Consider the following 15,743-nt stretch of genomic DNA (forward strand, 5'->3'; position numbering starts at 1 on the left):
CTGCATCCACACTTGATTGAGTTCTGCTGTGATGCCATCCTTCCCTGGGGCTTTACCTAGGGACAGTTTCTCAAAGGCCTTCTTTAGTTCGTCTACAGTAGGTTTCTCGTCCAGTTCGGCCATGACAGGGAGGTTTTCAATGGCGTTGAGGGCATCATTGTTCACGTGGTTCTCTCTGGAGTACAGTTCGGAGTAGTATTCCACCCAATGCTCCATCTGCTTGCCCTTGTTGTGGATGGTATCGCCTATGGCAGACTTCAGTGGTGCTGTCAGTTTCTTCGTGGGACCCATTGCTTTCTTTATGCCAACGTACATGCCTCTGATGTTTCCAATATCTGCTGCTGACTGGATACTCTGACAGAGCTGAAGCCAGTATTCACTGGCACACTGCTGTGCTAATCTCTGCACTTTGCTTCTGGTAGACCTGTATGCCTGTAGTGTCTTCTGACTGGGATCGCTTGTATTGCAGGTGAGCACTGCAACGCTCTTCTATGGCTGGCATGAGTGTGGCAGAGTTAGCCTCAAACCAGTCATTGTTCTTTGATTGCTACTTACCAAAGATCCGTGTGGCTGTGCTGTATACAGTCTCTCTGATGTAATCCCATCTTTCTTTGGCACTGCCGTTGGGGGGTTCTGAGTCAAACGTCTTGGAAAGAGCATATGTGAATTCCTCAGCCTTGTCTGGATATGATGTCTTGCTCACATCAATGCGTGGTTGACCCTCTTGCCTAGAGCGGTGGATCTTCTTTGGCTGAAGCTTCATTTTGCAGCACACCAGCGAGTGGTCGGTGTTGCAGTCAGCACTGTGGAAGGTAGGGGTAAGAAACACACCCTTCATGGCTGACTGTCTTGTAATGATCAAGTCCAGCTGGTGCCAGTGTTTAGACCGGGGATGCCTCCAAGACACTTTGTGCTGTGGCTTTGTCTGAAAGAATGAATTGGTGATGCTGAGTTTGTGGTACGAGCACATCTCTAGAAGGTGCTGCCCATTCTCATTCATCTTCGCAACGCCAAACTTGCCAAGACAGGAGGGCCAAGAGTCATGATCGGCACCCACCCTAGCATTGAAGTCGCCCAGCAAAATCAAGTTCTCTTCCTTGGGAATTTTGTCAATGAGCGAGTTTAACTCATCATAAAACTCATCCTTGGTATCTGTGGTGGATCTTAGTGTGGGAGCGTAAACACTGATCAGGTTGACAGGCCCGTTTGTGGTGTGGAGGCGGAGGGATAGCAGTCTTTCATTTCCTTGTTGGCAGGGTTCTATCATTCCTAGCAGAGTGTTCCTGACAGCGAATCCAACACCAAACTCTCTGGCTTCATCTGCACTCTTTCCCTGCCAGAAGAATGTGTAGTTCTTTTCTCTGAGGGACCCAGAATCTGGCAGTCGTGTCTCCTGTAGTGACGCGATGTCGACCTGGAGCCTTGCAAGTTTGTCGTTGATGACTTAAGTCTTATGAACATCACTGATTGTCTGGAGATCATCTGAAAGCCCAGTCAGCATGGTCCGGACATTCCAGGTACCTAGCTTGAGGATTGAAGTCTTCTTTTATATTTTTATTTTGTTATTTCTTGGTGCAGTAGTTGCAGTCCGCTTGTCAGGTACTCGCGTACCTTAAGCCTTATGCACCCAGCAAGGCAGGCAAACTGTGGCGGGACGGCACCTTATTGGCTGGGGGCTGCCCAGTTTGAGGCGGGTGGTAGCTGTCCAGTGAAACATGTTGGTCTCTCCCACCGTCGGAAGCAACCCCTGGCGTCTGGCTCTACGCCAATCGAGCGGTGACTTATAACCGGCAAACTGCTGCTTCCCGTGTTGTGTCGGCGCTATGGAGCGAAGCTGGAGTGTCCTCTCCAGGGTGCAAGCCTGGGCAGGGTGATATGGAGAATCAACTGTTGCCCATGCAGCTGATCCCCCCTCTCCACGCAGCTGATGGATCCAAGGGAAAAGACAAGCCGATACGTCATGGCACCAGCTGCATCGCAGGAGTTGCCGAGATGACACTGAAATCAATGCCAAGTTGCCTTAGGGACTCCGACTCCGGATTTTCTGTGGGGGTTTACTCCCTTAGCCTTTCCCCTGAGAGGGTAGTGTCGCAAGGCAGCGAAGGTTTGAAATCGGAGCTTACCTTCTCCTAGATGGGTGACCACCCAAGGTTAACGAGCCCCATCTGCCCGAAGCATCTGGTTTTGAGGCGCCAGAAGCTCACCTGTCATCCCTTCTCCAGTCAGTTTAAACAGGTTCCGCCACTCGTGAAAGCATGGAACTGGATTTGGTTGTCAGAGGCTCTATCAGACGCACGCCATTGGGAGATTTCCAAGGGAAGTGGGTGCTTATCTCCCACAACCACCCCCGGCGATGACAACCCTTGAAACCCAAAGGTGAGATAAAGATGCAGCAATTTCAAACTTTCTAAAACCTTTATAAGCAACAAGCATTGTGTCATATCTGTAAGGGTTGATTACAGTAGCCTGGAACGATGTATTATTGAGGTATTTAATGTTGTTATCGATGCATATTAAAACCGATCTGTTATTGCTGTATTGTTACAAATTTTAAAGCTTCTCTGACTTTCCCTATATCTATTCCTATAAGAAATCTAAACCGCATATGGAGGCTGACCAAGATTACTGTACCATGGGGGAACAACTCTATATTATTGCGGTATGAACCTAACTTGTGTATGGTAGCATGCACATATTATAATAAACATAAATTTCAACTTAGTGAAAAGATGGAATGTCCACGCTTTCACTGGCTGAATATTTCCACCAAAATAAGAGGATGCAATGACTCAGCTGAATACACTTGTGTCCATTAAGTTGAAATCTACGATAACAACAGAAATTCAAAATGCAAAAATATATATCACTTAATCTGCATTTTAAGTGCAATGTGGGCAGAGAAATCTAATTATATAAATGAATCGAATATTAATATTATTACTGAAATATTACCAATTTTAAAAATAGTATTATCGCTTTTCTATTTGTGTAAGATTAGTAGGATCATAAGCAACGTTTTGTCAATTTTGGTCCATACTGGCTACCATGGAATGAAATTTCAAGCGTAACCGTGTAAGGACATGGTGTCACTATCAGTATATGACTTACAATCATCAAACATCAGACGATACACTGAATATATTTCGTAATCAAAGCCAATGTAGGGTATAGCAAGTTCGAATAGAGTTTTGTATGATCGGCATAATTATCGTCGCACATGCCCTTCTGGATGCACGCGACGTAAAACCAATCAATCAATCAATCAAAGCGTAATTGCATGCACTTTACAAAAAAGTGATGTTTATTCTTTTTCACTGTAAACTTATTTTAAAAAATGACATTTTTGAGGAAACTGCACAAAATAATATTTGCATCCTTACTAGCTACAACTTTACCTCTGTAAACAGCCAATACATGGCACGTATCCAAAATTAATTGGAAAATCCTGTTTGCCATAATAATAATGAGCACCTATAATACATTAGTTTGAACTTGTCAGGCACTGAGGCAGGAAATAAATATAATCATGGCTGTATTTGTTATAAAAAGTTTAGAATGATGGTCCCAAGTTCAAAGAACAGTCAGTTATAGAAATATAGCGTTTTCAGGTTTAATACCTTGCTTTCAGAATTAAAGAATTCCAAACACAATTTCTAAATTTAAGGATGCCAATAACAGTCATGTTATATGCATACTGTTTCTTTTATTAATTCATCACATTTTATATTTTCAACCAATATTTCTTTTTACAGAACTGATCCAAAAGAAATGGCAGAATATCAAAGAGGCAATGATAACCAAAAAAATCAGTGAAGTGCTAAAACCATCATTAAACCAGTATACAGACGGATAGATTTTAAAAATTAAATGGACAATTTGGCACTAAAAGAACCTTATGGGAATTCTTGATATTTGATCTGTTTAAAAATTTTATTTGTATGTGTTGAACAAATAAAAAATAAAATGTATTCTTATATTCTGAGATATCTGCTTCGTTATTGTTGGCCTGATGTTTTATGCCAGGGAGGTGTCCAAGGAATCCCCTGACAATATGTCCGAGGAATCCTCAGAGGATATGTCCTAGAAATCCTCAGAAAATAAAAACCTTGGACATTTGTTTTAAACAAATTTGTCCTTGAACTATTACCTTGGAAAGTTAGGAAAGTTAGCAACCAACACTTCAAGGTTTTTCCAAGGAACATTTGTCCGAGGTTTCCTAGGAAACCTCAGAATATGTACAGCCGGAATATGTCAAAATTTAGACTCAAACCCACATGGACAGAGGTGAGATGGCGGTAATCAACAAAGGCAAGCACTTTAAACAACTAAGCCACCCAGGGCCCTTACAAGGTCATGTAAACAGACAGACAGACAGATGGCAAAGTGAAAGCTATAAGGCTTTCCCATGTTGGGGGGGTGGGCTAAATAGCTGTAAAACAAAAAAAAGCTTGTCATATGCTCCTGATGTACATGCACATACGTCTGTTAAAGAATGGAGTATTGTCTCCATGAAACAACAGTCATTCATCACGGAATTTCATTGCAAGAAAATTCTGATTTTACAGTATATTCATGGACATGACAAAACTCCAGCCAAGAACTGCAGTGTGTAATAATTATGCCTTAAAAGGATCCATCACATGATCATAATGGAAGCTCCTTTGCAATGAAACAAAAGGTAAAGTAATACAGGACTAATCTGAAGATAACAGTAGTACCTGACAAGGTATTGGGTACTATCCCCTCACTATCAATGTTTGCTGCTGGTTGTCTCAGGGCCCTAGGATTGTCTACAGTGATCTTCATGCTGTAATACATCTGGAAAAAAATAATAAAAACACAATCCTAGTTCGTCTAACAGGTATTTTCTTTTCATCAAAAACCAAAAATGACACTTTACATAACAAAATCCGTCAAACTTCCATGTTGAAATTCTGAGTTTTATTAAGAGTATGTTTTGTTACCCAAAAGACAAGATGTTTACCAAGAAACAGATATAACAGTTAAAGGAAATCAAACCATTATGACATGGTGAACTAGGTTTCAATGTTATCATATAAACTCGATTCCAATGAAAGTGCAACTTAAGTCTGTTAAATTACTTTTCATTGTGGAACATAAAAAGTCACCCTTGCTTCAGTCACATTATGTTTGCGAGCATGAGAGAGATAATACTTAAAAAACTGTCAAACTCTTAGATTTTAATCTTCATAAAACTGATATTTTTTTTTGTCTCGAAATAATCCATTATTATATCAATAAGACTTACTTCAGGTGGTGGTATGCGCAGACTCTGCCATGTAAAAAAAAGGGTATTGATTTTGACAGGTATGGGTAAGTTGAAGGAAAGGGCATAACTGTTGATGATCCCTGTTCTGACGTAGTACAGTTCTGCTGTGATACCTGAAATACACATGAATAAACTATCAAAGTATTTGTTCATAAATGAGCATAAAACATCAGTTAATTAAAAAGCAAATGTAATATAAAGCATACATTCAGAAGTTCAGAAACACTAGTCTAAACAAGGCTAAAATATCCCATCATGACAGCTCCATGAATTTTAAATGGAGTCCAGAAGTTTACCATAAAATGGTCACATATAAATTTTGCACTATATAGTAAATATTTTTACTGGGAAATATGTGTGTGTGTGTGTGTGTGTGTGTGTTTGTGTGTGTGTGTGTATGTGAAACACTCTAAATCTGCCCTATCATGATGAAAATATAAATAGAACAGATATTTCATCTTTATGATGCCATGAAAGTAATGCCCTCTCAAATACTGATAGATTTTTTTACAGAAGTAATTTTTTTTAAAACCTCGAAAGATGTGCATTATGCTGAGCCTGAATCTGAAACTGGCATCTCAGTGTCAATCAATGGAACAATTCAGTTATTTTGGTGTTTAGTTGGCATCATGTCCTGTATTATGTAACCAGTTCATTTAATAATCCAATCTTATTATCTGACAGTTTTAATTTGCATATTAGTGTTTCCATACAAAATCAGAACAGCAGTTTTCAATGCCCTTTGCTATGTTGCATGGAGAATAAACTCATCAGAAATCAAATAATTTAATATGATTGTTCCTTCCCATTGGCATTTTTAAAAAAAAAATTCCAATCAGCTCCGTGATGCTGAACTGATAATTAACGAATGACATTTATCCTAATGGATAATATGGTACGACAGGTCCCTGAAACCACTACAATTACAATAATCAGTGAGCTGATTACAAAAGCTAGTCAGTTAATTTTTTCCCATTTGGAACTTTCCAGCTCATAAATATTTATAATATCAATAATGCAATCAGGCAGTCATGAATGCCACTGAGATAGCAGGGTGTCAATGGCACATAAGCCGACTTTTGTCTGGGGTTCACGCCACCCAATGTCCAGACAAGGAAAAGCAATTTAGAAATAATAAACAATGCAGATAGAACATATCAACTTTTTGTACTTGTAAAATCTGCATATCTAGCTTGGGGTGTCATTGCTGTGTGGTGTGACTGTGAATGACAGCAGAGTGTCATATTAGATCATATAAAAAGTCCAGTGTTTCAAAACAAGTTCCATATCAGAGGACAGAACACTGAAACTCCATTTTAGCTTGAAAGGATGTACCAGAAAACCTAATCCATCGAATTCTATAAAAACCAAAACTAAATATCTAAATTTTACATAATGATTGGAAGTTCTGACAACTTGTACTTTTAACATGGATACCAGAAATCTCCAACCACAAAATTACTTGAACACATTTTTTCCATATGCTTTCAAGCATATGCAAAGGAAGAATCCTGTAACAAAAAAGCCAAGAGGCTCAAGTGGGCCTGACAATCACCTGGCTGACATCTGTCTGATAGCTAAATGCAAGAACAAGTGGCCAAAAAAATCTGGATCAGCAGGATGCTTTCTGCACGAATTTCATCCAATTCTGTTGATTGTATATGTAATAAAAACAGGTGTTTCAACACTTCCCTGGTTTTTTAAAAAATAACTTTCATTCATATTTAACATCACATAAAAAAATATCATATATCAAACAGTGAAAGGTTTCAGCTTGGTAGCAGCACTCTCTTGAGTCTGTTGAATTCTGTTAAGCACATTTTTCACATAAAGTTGTATACATGTTGTTTTTTTCAACACTGACCACTATATTCATCTTGGGATGAGTACCATTTCATCAAATATGACAGGCCTTCAAGCTACGAATGCTGTTAAATGTGGTCAATTCTGTTATGCAACTGTTAAGATGAAGTTATGCAACTTTTAAGATGAAGTTATGCAACTTTTAAGATGAAGTTATTAAAAGTTGCTAAAGCAGCACCATATTGGATTGGCAGCAACTGCACAAACTATCATGCCAAGATGCTTTATGTCAAATATGGTCAATATCCGTTGAGTATATTCTGAGGTGTCTTTCAAAGTATTTTCTCTTTTTAGTAGTGGTAGTCATATTTAAGGGCAAATTTGTCTCATTTGTAAAATCTAAAAGACGCTCATTCAAGGGTGCTTACTGTCAAACTTGGTAAAATTCTGTTTAGCAATATTTGAGAAGTCAGTTACAGGTTTCTCTATCTATAAATACCATATTTTTACACCATTATAATAATGACTTTATTTAAAGATGGAGCCACATTAGTTGCATGGAACTAATTCTCCTTGTGGCCCTCTATAATGTGCATATATGCATATTTACATTCAAGGTACATATCTATAGTCTCTCTCTCTCTCTCTCTCTCTCTCTCTCTCTCTCTCACACACACACACACACACACACACACACAGAGCATTGATAATAAGCTATATTTATATATGGACATAATAAGCAATAAGTGTAAATGAACATGCTCCAAACAGGTACATAGTATATACAGTACAAAAGTAGTGAGACAACAAAGTGGAAGGTTAGTGACTTTATACTCTTAAGTTGTAACGTATTTGTCAAATGGGTTCCACTTTTCATTCAGTGAATTCGATTAAATGCATTTATATTTGTACTTTCTCAAATTTCCTTTGGGATTCAGTTCCAAATTAGTGATCCTGAATATTGAAAACTTTTCTTAAAGAGTTCTTTATTTGATTTTGTCATGAAAGGGTGGTTAGCTGAAATTGATTGGGAGTGTTGACTCCTTTCTTAGCATAAAATAATTCATTGAGATAAAATGAGACTATATTGTTTGAAACATGATACATAAGACTAGCATTTCTCTAAAATATCTGTTCACTTACTGTTAACATTCTTAATATCATTGATTGCATTTGGGATGTTTTTGGCATCAACTAAAACAAATCTGCAAGCTCTCTTTTTCTGCAAGCAGACTAATTTGCAAATATTCTCGTCAAAAATGTTTCCCGATTACAGTATTCTAGGTAAGGTTGTATACAGCATTTGTAATATATTAACCCATGGTTAGTTGATAGATATGGCCACAAGGATTTTGTCATGGATAATCATTTGCAGGCAAATTCCATTCAACTGAAGATTCAAATTGTTATTTGTAAACTCAATACCTGTGAAAGAGAGGTGACAAAACACATGCATTTAGTCTTTATATAAAAATGATCACCTTCATGTCCTTGTCTGTTATAATCTACCATCTAACCTGCACACACTATACATCATTTATCTACTAAAGGGAAACTGACACAAAACTTTAAAGTGTCCAAGCCAACACACAAAGATGTATATTTGCTTTAAAAAGTTCAAGAAAAGCTCAACTTTGATTGAGGGAGGGAATTATGTCCTATCTTTCTTGCAAGAGATGGGAGATTGTGTCCAATGGGGGCTTTTTCCAAAGAAGGATTTTATCCTGGGGGAAATTTGTCTGTACTCTAAAATAAAATAGTTCTTACATGAAATTATAGAAAATATGAGTTGAATAAATAATTAGTTTTCAACTGTATAAATAATTAGTCATGGAAGGATAATACCAACTCAAAAACAGCAGCAAAACCAGAACCACAAATGCCACACATTCCAGTACATTAATAATTAGGTATATCAGTTATATTATCTATTTTGTAAGAAGTTTGAAATTTCTTAAAATTACATAAAGATATGCCTGCAAAATAAATTTTGGAGCAAAATGTCAAGCAGTAGCCATTAAAATGTCAGCATCTCTGACATGTAGACAGGAAGACAGACAGAAATGTGTGTGCATGTGTGTTTACATGCATGTTTGCATACTGATTTAGGTTTATATTCACCTATAGTCTTGTTTTATCTCTCAGAATGTTGATTGCTTAGTTGATTGGTGTTTAATAGTACAACAGCACATCAATGGCTACTTTACGCCAAGGCAATGGGATTAAAGTGCCATGCCCTGGGATAAAACACATAGCTGACACAAACCAGTTCAGGTCAGATTCGATCCTGAGATATTTGGATTGGGTGTCAAAGCTGTCTATGTCACTGAGCCACCATGCCACCCAATATTTGAGAAAATATTTAAGATTTCCTTTAATTTCAGGAATCTATCAGCTTCTTTTCAAGAACAAAATTATTCACAGGTCCATACATTTTAATAAATTTGAAGAATTATTGTTCATCCTTTCTCTCAATTTTGGGCTAACAAAAACAGCAAGATCTGTCAAATGTATCAAAAACAGAATAATGCATATCAATTTCAGGGGGAAATACATGTATTGAGAAATTAGTGAAAATGGGGCCAGGCCAGATAGATTAGACCTTGCATACCACTTCAAGAGCTAAATTCCACTCACATAATTTCAAGGAGATTCCTCCCCAATAGCTTACTAACAGGGAGCAGACGGGGCAGTTGCCCCAGGCACTAGATGTCTTAAGGCACCAAAACAGTGGAGAAAAATAAAATCACAGGAAAACATCATTTTAAAAAAATGTCCCCTTTGAAAAAGAAACTTAGTACAAGTTTAAGTAAGCACCGTTAAGACCAGGCTAGGACTACCTCATGTACAAAATTATATGATACCATTCAACATCTGAATAAAGGTTTGGAACATCTTGACTGCTCTTTTAATGGCCTAATATGTCAAGTCTTTTGAAAGACTTTTTTGCAAACATTTTGAGGGAGAAAGAAACATTCTGTGGGTGATGGAAGATAACAATTAAAAAAAAGTTGCTGCCTCAATGGGGATACTAATTAAAGAAAATCAGCTATTAAAGCAATTAGAAATGTAAATCTCAATAACAGCCATGATCCTCTATTTTGCAATTCAACTTGTATATGTAAAATGATTTTATATTTGCCAGAATGGAGATTTCTGAGGCCAACCAGAGAGTCCGAAGGAAGAGTGCTATGTAAATGCCAAGATTCCAGACTAAATCCAGGGCATGGAAAGTATGCTACCCCACGTCTGAGAGACTCCATAATATCAAAGCCCTCAACAAAGAAAATCAATTTTTATTGGGTGAATCATACAGCAAACTTTCTAGACTCATACCATTAAGTCAGCAACCAAGGAAGAAATGAGGAATTCACTGGTCTCTTGTTAAAAATATTAAAAGGGCTTCTAATCTAACATACATTATTGGATGTGTCATCTTCTGAAGGACCTGACTTTCAAGATGAAGTGAAATTTAAAATAACAAACACTAAAACTTCTGACAAACAAATCTTAAAATCCATAGTTTTAAAAAGCTTTGATTTGGTGTCAGTGGTGGAGCTATAAAGGCTTTTAAAAGAAAAATTAAGGACATAGGAGTGTTCCAATGTTTCAAGGTTAATAAACAATAAATACATAGATCTGAGTCTATGTAATTATTTGAAACTAATAAGAAAATGGAATATCATGAATAAACTTTTAAAAAGTTAGAAAAATTACTTTATATGTAGAACAAAGTTATACTTTAATCTACTTAAAATTGATTTGGTTATATTTTTTCAATAGTTCACATGATCCAAAGTCCAAAATCAGTCAATGTGTGTGATACATACAGAAAAGCTTCCAGTGGGTTGTTTTCTTCATTTCCAATGGGGTTTCTTTTCTCAAAAATACTGACAATAAATAAAAATATTCTTGACTGCCTTTAGAAAGATTTCAAGTTTAGGTTTCTTCTTTTTTTCTTTTCACTGAAGGGGAGCTTCAAAACAGGGAGTACAACAAATATATCCCCAGATTATGGTGAACAATGTTAAAAGATTCCATCCATGATCAGGGTTTGTTTTGTACAAAATCTAATTGGTGAATTGTTGATCCATAAAGTATTTTTTAAAGGAACTGTAATTGCGTTCAATTTATCTCTAGGCTCTTTTCCTAACAAATATTATAATGTTTCCCTTTTTTGATGAATGAGTCTCAAAACTAATTGAGATATTCCATTCCAGTACAGAAAAAAATGACCACAAAATCAGTCAATCCCCATTCAATCCAAAAGCACACACCATAAATCATATGATAATTAGGAGATTGGGTTTTTGCCTACTGTATTACAACCCTATTTAGTTTCAGCATGTCAGATACAATTACCACCAGTAACCAATGCTGTATTACACACTATACTATTACCATTGTCCCCAGCAAGTGAAGAAGTTAGAGCAAGTACAGATTGTAACAAAAGGAATTAGTTATGTCTAGTTGAACTCTGTAATAGACCCTGCAAGGTCAAGATGTTCTTGGGCTATCAAAGTCCTCTTGTTATACGACTTTTAATAGACGCATATTTTTTATCAAAAAGACTGAAGTACAAAAGAAAATAACAATGAGACCATGATTTATGTAGAACAGAACCTTAATTCTATTGCAAGGAAACCTATGATCAGAATTTTAAAAACTTACAGTCCTGTAATCAGGCTCTCCAAACATACTGTAAACTTTAATAGAATTAATTTTGTCGAATCTATTATTTTTTAAATCGTACAAAAATATTATTTTCCAAAAATAATTCTTATTAGTACTGTGAAAGTAAAACTTCTTTTTGATAGCACTGTACTGAAACCATCTCCGATATTCTCAAAAAACACTAATGTGACAAATTTGGTAACAAAAATATTTTTTTACATTTCCGAGCCAACAGGTTAACAAGATATTTGTAAGGGCTGGACACAATTCTTTGTCACAGCCATTGACCCTGAACCTTCCTGGAGGGAAAATCATTGAACTTATCTCAGTGTAAAGAAATACAGATGTGATATTAAAATAGCTATTTAAGTGGTACTGTAGTATCATTCATGGCAGTCATCAGATACATCCAATAATTGTATGTGATAAAAATCATTAACACTTTTGTTCGTGTTATCATGCTCACTAACCAATACAGCAAAACCTCTGACCATAAAATTAATGTCAGAATGCATACTATTCAACATCTTTGTTGGAATGAAAGTAAATATAAAATCTGGCCAAAGTTATATATATATATATATATATATATATATATATATATATATATATATATATATATATATATATATATATATATATATATATAACATACATACATACATACACACACACTCACACACACAAAAGTCACAAAGATCTTCAAGAAAGTTTTAAAATACAAGCAATTATCTCTGAACTGATTGCAGGGTCAATTAGGTCTGGATTTTAAAACTCCTTCACAAAAGAACAGATCATGCTGGTGCTCAGATCTGTACCATTTTCATTCAGAATTAATTAAATATTGCAGAAGTGGTTATTGTGGAAAGGTCCCATGTCAACTGGAGTAGTGATAAAAAGATTTCAAGATGACCACTACTGTGACATATTGGAGGTCAGATGAACACCTTTTAAATCAGAACCAGGTCTAAGATCATCATAGTGATGATATTTAGGCCATCCATTCAGGAAAAGCAACCAAATAAAAAAGAATTACAATTATTTATTCCAATCAAACTTAGAATCCATAGCCCTACTCTTACTGAAAAGATTATTATGGTTCCTCTTTAGCATGTTTGAATGACTGACTCCAGTACAAGAAAACACCATACATTTTAGATTTTGTTGTTACTGAGGAACAGCACAGACTAATTTGGAATTTTACACACCTTATCCCCACCTTTACAACAATTCTAATTGAAGTTTTATTTACTTTTGGAGGGAAATAAAAGGTTTTTATTACAATTTTTGCTTAAAAGTAACAAAACTTCACTTTGGTAAAGGTTAAAATGAGATGCACACAACTCCAAAACTAATCTGGGCTGTTCCTCAATAACAAGTCTAAAATGTATATATACAATAATTAGGTGATGTACTGAAACATGAATATATTTAGAATAATACATAATGTATTTAAGAATACTGTACAATGCACTTTCAATGTGTTTATCTGGACATTATTTGTTGTGAAATAGGATGATATATGTAAGCAACTGACTTGCATATACAGCTAATCTTCAATCAAATTTAAGTTCAACAGATTAAATCCCATTTTACAACCCACTTTGCTAATATCTTCAATTCATAGTTGTTGTTGTTGTTATAGGGTTTAACGCCATTTTTCAGCACAAGATAGGCTATACATGGCGGCCAGTATTAATGGTGGAGGAAGAACCGGGAAAACCCCGGAAAGAACCACCGACCCACAAGAAGCTACCGGCAAGCTTTCTCACATATCCACATTTGCCGAGCCTTGGACTCGAACCCACGCAGACAGAGGTGAGATGGCAGTGATCCGTGACGGACAGCGCTTTAGACCACTTGGCGACTCGGGGCCCCCTCAATTCATAGTACTTAATGAGTTATGAGGTTAATTATAAATATTTTGTTCATCACTGAATTTATTAAAATGCTATAAAAAATTCTTAAATTTAATTCTTGATAAACTGTATTTCTTCAAGGACAGTTGATGAACTACAAGTATGCATACAAGTTTATAAAATTTTAATTTAATTGCCTATTAGGCTCAGTACTTAATAGCTCATGAACTTATAAAAGTTCAAGAACTTGAATTTCATAAACTGATAATGTTCATGAACACATTTAACTTTTCACAACCAGTTCATGAACAGTTAATGAAGCGTTCATGAACTTGAAAACTTTTTTCGCTGGGGAAGCCATTTAGGTTAGACCACAAATAACAAATAGATTTAAAGTTATAGAGCAGGAAAAAAGTATGAGAGAAATGTAAAATATTGTGATAATAATAATAATAATAATAATAATGACCTTATTTAAAGAGGGTAACACAATTAGCTAAAAACTAATCTACCTTGAGGCCCTCATGTGATATGACTTTGACCTTTAAATACTGGATGCCCATGTGGTACAGGACACACTTTTTAATTATGTTACACCTGCCATAGCACGTGTCATGAATAATATCCAATATATGACTCCCAAACACCCCAACAGTTGTGTTTCAAAATTAAATTTTTCAGTAATCTGGGCAGCAAAAAAGAAAGAGAGAGAAAGAGATAGACACCACAATATAAGCATGTAACCTGTAGTATGTACAAATGGTAAGTAAAAAGTCCTCACTAACAGAACTCATGTAAAACTATCCTCAGGGCAGTGCGACTTCCTCCGCAGGGCAGGGGCCTGATACACAATTTTAAAATGACACCTATAATTTAACTAAGCAGAAAAAACAATTCACAGGCCAGATTAGATATGCATTATCAAATGCAAAACATGATTATATCAGAAATTTGAATAGTGTACAAGCATGATTCATTTATTAATGCAAAAAAACAACATGCAGCTGCAATTCAAGGAAGGCTGAGGCACCTGCAAAGCAAGCCCAGCAAAACTTGTTGCTGATGGAGTCTGACTGTAAAACAACAGCAAGGAGTAAAGAACTGTTCACAGAGAGCAATGTCGCTAAGCAATCCAGTTGAAAAATGACAAAAACAGCAATTATCATAAAAAATTAAATTACATCAATCTTGTGAAAACAACCATGTTATCCCAAAGTAACAAATTCTCAGTCCTAATTGATAAATCTAATGGCATAAAAGGTGACCAGACTGTTGTTATGTTATCTGGGCATATGACCATACCCTGAAGAAAGTGTGTCATCTACCTTAATGAAAACCAAGATTTTATAAGGTTCCATTGCCTGTTTGAGTCACTCACAGTGAAGCTAATGCAGAAGCTCATTTTCTATGCTGAAAAAAAAAATATTTTTTTGGGGGGGGGGGAGAGTTTGATAGACAATACCATCCAGTCTCTATTGAGTGCAAACATGAAATTGATTTTTGCATTACTTTCAACCCCAACCCCCTGAAAAAGGCAGCAACTGCATGTAATGAAGACTAATAATTCCAGCGAATTTTAAAGAGTACTGGTGTACTTTGTTTTTTAAATAGCTGTGTAGTCGGGTTTATGGCAGGTATTTGACTGATAAGCATGATATTCCGATTTCCATCCATTATTTCCGAAACAGCATTAATTTTAATGGAAAACAAACATTAACAAAATATTCAGAAATGTCCTTGGCTTTGCAGATATAAACCGTAATGTGGTATGTAACACACTTATAATAATGATGTACAAGCATAACAAGTTTCATCCCTAATTCTAACACAGTTTTAGAGCAGTGATACCCAACCTTTTCTTTATTGCTGAAACCCTAAACAGGCCACCAATTGGACCTCCTGACCCTCACTCTTATGATATGATTTCAAATTTTCTTATGTTGACCCATTCAGAGCCCTACTACATATATAGCTGGTTAGAACTTAGAAGTGACACCCTGATTATATCTAAAAGTGTATTTTATTGTGGGTTGACCCTCCTCCCGTAAGTTATCTGTGTATGTTCATTGTATAAAAACAATAATGTTGATTTTGAATTTTGCAGGGTTAATTTCATT

At 36.1% G+C, this 15,743-nt stretch overlaps 1 protein-coding gene across 2 annotated transcripts in view; it reads right to left on the reverse strand.

Moving 5' to 3' along the window:
• LOC149800114 (inactive tyrosine-protein kinase RYK-like) overlaps positions 1-15,743 on the reverse strand; it is a 221,241-nt gene that overhangs the window by 120,849 nt on the left and 84,649 nt on the right. For both annotated transcript variants that reach the window (XM_089959709.1, XM_089959708.1), the window contains exons 2-3: positions 5,270-5,403; positions 4,719-4,818 (exon numbers count right to left, since the gene is read on the reverse strand). In XM_089959709.1, coding sequence (XP_089815835.1) covers positions 4,719-4,818; positions 5,270-5,403 — 234 coding nt within the window. The remainder of the gene's footprint in view (positions 1-4,718; positions 4,819-5,269; positions 5,404-15,743) is intronic.

The sequence above is a fragment of the Sinohyriopsis cumingii genome, chromosome 5, assembly GCF_028554795.1.
Source record: "Sinohyriopsis cumingii isolate HCF-2022 chromosome 5, ASM2855479v2, whole genome shotgun sequence".
NCBI lineage: Eukaryota > Metazoa > Mollusca > Bivalvia > Unionida > Unionidae > Sinohyriopsis > Sinohyriopsis cumingii.